Source organism: Bison bison, unplaced genomic scaffold (assembly GCF_000754665.1).
Source record: "Bison bison bison isolate TAMUID 2011002044 unplaced genomic scaffold, Bison_UMD1.0 scf7180017864322, whole genome shotgun sequence".
Classification (NCBI taxonomy): domain Eukaryota; kingdom Metazoa; phylum Chordata; class Mammalia; order Artiodactyla; family Bovidae; genus Bison; species Bison bison.
This window is the reverse complement of record NW_011494894.1, coordinates 4,559,902-4,566,820: the sequence shown is the minus strand read 5'-3', so window position 1 is coordinate 4,566,820 and position 6,919 is coordinate 4,559,902. Positions and strand designations below refer to the sequence as shown.

Below are 6,919 nucleotides of genomic sequence, written 5' to 3'. Positions count from 1 at the left end.
ACTTTCACCTCCACCCATACTTTCTTCTGTTTCTGTACCTGGATCAGTCCCGTCACCACCCTGAAAACAAAATATGAATGCTAAATGCAAGTAAATCACGTGATTATCTTCAATAATTAACCAAACGACAGCTGCTGTTGCTGCTGCTAAGTCGCTTCAGTCGTGTCCGACTCTGTGCAACCCCAGAGATGGCAGCCCACCAGGCTCCCCCATCCCTGGGATTCTCCAGGCAAGAACACTGGAGTGGGTTGCCATTTCCTTCTCCAATGCATGAAAGTGAAAAGTGAAAGGGAAGTCGCTCAGTCGTGTCCGACTCTTAGTGACCCCATGGACTGCAGCCTACTGGGCTCCTCCATCCATGGGGTTTTCTAGGCAAAAGTACTGGAGTGGGGTGCCATTGCCTTCTCTGCAAACGACAGCAGAAACAAAAAATCCAAAGATATGAAAAGTTGTAGTGTTCTGACAATACAGGATTTTTATACTCTTGGAAAGTACCAAGCAAGTTCCTGAAGACAATGACGGTCCAAATTCTGGCCCGTTACCTCAGCATCATCAGCCTCATATGCGTCATTGCCGTCCGCACTGCCGGTACCTTCGTTACTATCTTCACCCTCGTCTCCCATCCCTGTGTCATCTTCATCATCATCATCATCGTCTTCATCTTCTTCATAATCCTTGTAAAAAATCCCAAGTATAAATAAAGATACAAGATATGGTATACATGTTCTACACTATCTTGATACCATGATTAGAAATTTAAGTGACACCACACTGATGAGGATACAGGAGCTGTCCTGAAAGTTATATGGAATTCAGACTTCAGTGGCTTCAAGAATCAAAACTGTGATGCTTACTGGAATTAATATTGTTAACAGTCAACTCCGAGTTCTAACTGTCCATATGAGATCAATTCAAAGATAAAAACTTCTAGGTGTCAAATGAATGTCAAGTGGTCCACTTTGATTCTAAATTTAAAATGTGGCATTGAATGAGAAAATGGTGAAATACTATAAGCTTTTAAATACTTAGTTTGATTAATAAAAGAATCAAAAAAGGAGAAGGTGTCAATACTAAACTAACACCCAAAACAAAATGCGAAGTTTTGCTTAAAAAATAATTATCTTCACACTTCAATTTCTTTTGAAAAGAACTATGAGGGTTCCACAAAATAAAAAACAATCCTTTTATTTTCAGAAACCATAGTGCTTACAGTTAAATCTAGTCACTTATCAGTGAGATTTAAGATTAATTAATCTAACAAATCCTAAAGGACTTAGTAATCATTAAAACAAATGAGACTTTCCATCACTTGCTCCATGCAAATTTCACTACCAAATGTTAAGTTCAGAACTAATCAGGATAAAAGAAAAGCAAAACAATCTACTTAAAGTGACAGGGAATCAGAATTTCAGTTTAAAACAATAAATGATTTCAAATCAAATTCACCTCATGTTCCCCATCATTTTCATCCTCCTCCTCCTCTTCATCATCACTGTCAATTACAATGACATCATCTCCTTTGCCCTGACCATCTTGAGATGAAGCTGTTTGTTGATCTGACTGAAGAGGCCCAAGGTCTATTTGTAGAGATTGAGAGGTTTCTTCACTGTCTTCCATTGGCGTATAATCTCCCTGGGTGACTCCCTTTAAAAGTACAAAAAATAAATGAATAAAGAATAGTCAATTATACTTAAAACTATCAGTGACATACTGTAGATATAAGTAAAGGCTAAAGAATACTAATGGGCTATGAGAATTTTATTTTAAAAAATGTTGTTTTCAAAAGCAGAATTAATTCAAAATAAATGTTTTGGGTCTCTTTACTATCTTATTATAGAAAAATTATTCTAAATCCCACTTGGTAATACTTCAATAAAAAAGATAGACCACACACACACACAGACAGACAGACACGTGTATATGTCAAAGGTACCAGGGTGGTACTGTAAATGAATGTTGTCCATCAGAAATATAATGTGAGCCACAATACATTTCACATGTATAATTTAAAAAATTTTAGCAGTCACATAAAAAAACAAGTGAAATCAATTTTTAATAACAATCTTAATATAGCCAAAAATCATTTCAGTGTGGAATCAATATAAGAATTATTCATCCTATCTTTTAAAATTTGTAATATGTCTACAAAATCCAATGTATATTTCATATTTAAGAATATCTCACTTTGGGCTTGTTGCATTTCAAGTGCTCAACAGCCAACACAGTGAGTTAACAGTGCAAACCAAAATCAGAAAAAAGAACATCCATGGAACTGCAACATATAATTAAAAAAAAAAAGACAAAAAATGTTCCCCAAACCAGAAACCATCTGTAAAACACACTAAATAAGACAAACTATTACAATTATCTTTTTACAAACACTTCTCCCCCTTTCTAAACACCCTATCTCAAGTCTTCAAACCACATTAAAGATATACCAGTATTTCCTTAATCTAACAATTTCATATTTTTAGCTACTGAAATAAACCATAATTTAACTTTATTTTTGATATTTCTTACAAAAAAGTGTTTACTTTTTAGTTCAGTACTCAGCAAAATCTTTTTTTTTTTTGGGGGGGTGGGGGGCGGCGGGCTGTGCCACATGGCATGTGGAACCTTAGTTCCCTGACCAGGGACAGAATACACACCCTCTGCAGTAGAAGCGCAGAACCCTAACCACTGAATCACCAGGGAGTTCCAAAATCTCCTTCTGGTATACAAGGCAGAAACAATGCCTTATGAACTAAATCATTCATAAGGATGTTTACTGTAATGGAAAAAATGAGTAAGTCATGGTATAATTAAAAATGTAACTCAAACTGACATGCTTATTTCAAGAAAAACAACACTTACAAAGAACATCTGCTTCACTGTCAGAAAATTAGAAAAATGAACTGTTACATATTCACACACTGAGTAGACAGCGCTAGAAGGCAGAATGCAAAGTCCAATGGCACTTCTGAGTCACAGACAATTTTGTCAATCTCAAAAGTAAATGCTTTGTACAAAATATTTTAGTATAATTTAACCAAGTCTGGCAATAACACCGAAATTTACATCTTATTTCAAAATTGTTATGATCTTCAGGTATAACCCTCTCCGAAAGATACATGAAACTGATGCCATTTAGAATATTACCTATTCATCTTGGAGGTTTAATTTTCTGTTGGTAGTCAAGGAAATCTGAAAAAATTACCTTAGAAAATTAATGCATCTACGAAACCAGTATGTACCTGCAATCTGTGGTTACTTGTGATTAGCCTGAAACAGTTTCTTTATTTTATACAGATAAAATAATTTTAGAATAAAGTGGTCCTAAAACTTTACCCAGAGAAGAAAGTATTGTTTCAAGCTTAACAAGACAAATGAAAAACAGACAACCTGAGATTAAATTCTAGCTCCAATGCTATGAGAACTTGGGTACATGACTTAGCTAGGCATTGATTTCTTCACCTATAAAACAGGGTTGTGACCAGATCTGTTATGAGGATTAAATTATTTAATAAATGCAAATATTTTAACTACACTTGGCATATAATAATGAATTGTGTTAACTAATGTTATAATATTACAAATAAATTACTATAAATTGACTTCCCAGGTGGTACAATGGTAAAGAATCTGCCTGCTGATGCAGGAGTTGCCAGAGTCAAAGTTGTGATCCCTATGTTGGGAAGATCCCCTGCAGAAGGAAATGGTAACCCACTCCAGTATTCTTGCCTGGAAAATTCCGTGGACAAAGGAGCCTTGGAGGCTACAGTCCATGGGGTTGAAAGAGTCGAATACGACTGAGCAACTGAGTACATGCACATGCGTGCACACACGCTATAAATTATGAATTCTCAGTTTGTAGGGCAGGGGAATGGAAGAAAAGCATTAATCTGAGTGCCTAATATATGGCAGGTACTATTTTGGGTACTCTACAAGACTAAAAGTTATTCCAACAGATGAGAAAGTTGAAGTTTAAAGAGAATTAACATCTTGCTTATAGTCATACAGCTTCTAAGTGGTAAAGTAATGAACAAAAGCTAGAGTTTATATCTTCAGAGTCTATGCATTTCCACTAGTCAGGTTGTTTCTGGAGAAGCCTCAATGAGAGTTCAAAAGATGAAGATGTATACAAATGCATTTCCTTTCAGAGATTATTTTAATTTAGTAAGGGAAGCAATAGAGGGGAGCAACTGAGGACCAACAAATAGGCACTATGGATAAATGCAAGACTCAACCAGCTCGTCCTTTCAAATACATAAGAGTGGATAATCTTTACTTGTGACAACTCTTAGCTTAGAAAGTTTGTGCCTTCTATAAAGAAAAACATTTCTTTAATAAAATTTAGAAGGCAGGACACTAATCAGAAGTAAAACAAAGTAGAAATTGTATTGGCAATTTTAATAATATTTTGTTAAATATAAAAGACGTATACTGAAAATAGAAGTCCAAACAATATTTCAATTTGTCAAAGCTCATTTCATTCAAGCAATCATTTGTTTACCTTACTTTCCGTATTTTACTTACTTCTCCAATGGAATCTTGAGAATCCTGGGTGTATACTTGAGTCTCTACCTCTCCATCAGTACTTTCTTCTGCCATAACTTCCTCCTGCATCAGGACATATAAGTGTGTGAATCGTATCAATTCACTAGATGAAGCAACACTTGTTCAGCTAGGTCTCCCAATAAAATAAAACTCAAATCTGTAATTTTATGAAACAATACATCAGAAATTTTCACTTATATTTACTTTTAAAAACATTCTTCTTTGGTATATACAAAATAAGGTTAATGAACATTAACTAAATACATGCCAGTGAAACACATTTAGTAGTCTCAATGCTTGCAAGAAAACAATTCATTACAACTTATCCTAAACAAAATAAAATGAAGGAAAACCATTTTGGTCAACCAGAGGGAAAAAATGGCAGGTACCAGTTTAAAACACCCATGAGGCTATAAACTTCCTTATTCTTTGAATTTTAAAAAAAGGCTGAAATGGAGTTCATTCTATGTTTCTGTAACTGTTTTTAAAATGGAAATTGGAAATTCAATAAAACATATGAGAAGAATATACAACAGTATTGGCAACGTTACATAATAGTACCAGGGCTGTCAGTGGAAGCGTTGCTACTAACAGCAGTATTTTCTGGATTTTGACCCCCCAAACCTCCATTCACTTAATAATGCTGTAACTGAAAGAGTATCTTGTTTCTATTGGTAGAAGTAAAAATAAACAGAAAGACCTTTACATACCTCAGTTCCTACAGGTATAACACTTTTCAGCTTCTTTGGAAGAGGCATTTCCACTGTATCATCAGAAATCTGGTCTGATGCTTCTATGGTGCTATCTTCTTCCTCTTCACGTGTACGCTTTGGCAAAGAAGAACTTGGGGTAGCTGAAACTGTGAAATTATGTAACTTAAATCTTGAATTACAGCATGATAACAGCTCAATTTAAAGTTAATCTGAAAACATCTTGATCATTTAACTAAAAAACAAAAACCACAGTAAACATTGGATAGAACAACAAAATCTGTTCCTGCCAATTTATGTATAAACAAAGAGAAATTTTTTTGGTCTTTGTAAACAAAGATAAATTTATGTTCTGAATCAATGGTCTCATACTATCAACTTAACTTTTGGTTAATAAAGCCAATCAACATTTACAGTAATATATCTAACTCACTGTGACTGTATTACTATAGAATTGCTACTCACAAAGGTTATATAGGGCCTTCTTATAATTTATAAATCTAAAGGCTCCTTGGACAAATAAAAACTTCCTTATATGTTTAAGATTTGAAAATTCTTACATGATCTTTTTTTAGGCATCTTTTAGTTCTCAGGACTTGTACTGAGTTATATTTGACCCTTGAACAATTTAGGGAGGGGCACTGTCCTTCCAAATTTGCCATTCCTTGAATCTGCAGATCCAAGCAACTGAGGATGTGCAGTTGCTGTGATGTTCTGAAACACCACACTACTGAAAAAATCCACATGTAAGTGGACCATGCAGTTCAAATCTGTGTTGTTCAACGGTCAACTGTAAATATTACATGTTATGGGTTGTACCACCTTTAAAATCAGTGATGAAATAATTGGAAAGGAAGAAAGATCTTAATGACAAAAATCAGTGACCTAAATTAGAATTCAGCAGTAAACATAAAATGTTAGGATTACAATCATCTCCTTTAATACCCTATAGAAAACAAGTATGTAGAAAGAATATTCAGGATATATAATATACTCAAGGAACTGTAAATGCACAGGTCTACTCTAACTTCATTTTAAAATTAGTCTTACCAGTGCCAAATACTGCTGTGGAAGTAGAAGGCCGCTCAACTGGTGAACTCTGAACCACCTCCACTATGTTTGGGGATAGTTCTTGATTTGTAGGCTCAATCTGAGGATGACTCTGTTGAGTAGGCTGCACAAAAGCCGTAGCCTGTGTTTGTTGCTGAACAGTTAAAATGGGTTGAGGGATAGAAGGCTGGACATTAGGACTGGTAGAACGAACAGATCCACTTGTGCTTCCGAAAACTGGAACATGTTCCACAGGCCCTTCTGACTGCATGGCTGAAAAACAATTAGAACATCTAATGCATTAAGGTTTCTATTCTTACCAAAGTTGGGATTACCCTTCCCTATTCTAGACCTAACAGAAGCAGAAGATATTAAGAAGAGGTGGCAAGAATACACAGAAGAACTGTACAAAAAAGAGCTTCACGACTCAGATAATCACGATGGTGTGATCACCCACCTAGAGCCAGACATCCTGGAATGTGAAGTCAAGTGGGCCTTAGAAAGCATCACTACGAACAAAGCTATGGAGGTGATGGAATTCCAGTTGAGCTATTTCAAATCCTGAAAGATGATGCTGTGAAAGTGCTGCACTCAATATGCCAGCAAATTTGGAAAACTCAGCA

At 35.3% G+C, this 6,919-nt stretch overlaps 1 protein-coding gene across 1 annotated transcript in view; it reads right to left on the bottom strand.

The window, feature by feature from the left end:
- Positions 1 to 6,919, bottom strand: part of TPR (translocated promoter region, nuclear basket protein) — a 62,671-nt gene that overhangs the window by 15,093 nt on the left and 40,659 nt on the right. Inside the window, exons 37-42 of the mRNA XM_010853070.1 lie at positions 6,297 to 6,569; positions 5,247 to 5,395; positions 4,516 to 4,599; positions 1,447 to 1,644; positions 543 to 674; positions 3 to 60 (exon numbers count right to left, since the gene is read on the bottom strand). Coding sequence (XP_010851372.1) covers positions 3 to 60; positions 543 to 674; positions 1,447 to 1,644; positions 4,516 to 4,599; positions 5,247 to 5,395; positions 6,297 to 6,569 — 894 coding nt within the window. The remainder of the gene's footprint in view (positions 1 to 2; positions 61 to 542; positions 675 to 1,446; positions 1,645 to 4,515; positions 4,600 to 5,246; positions 5,396 to 6,296; positions 6,570 to 6,919) is intronic.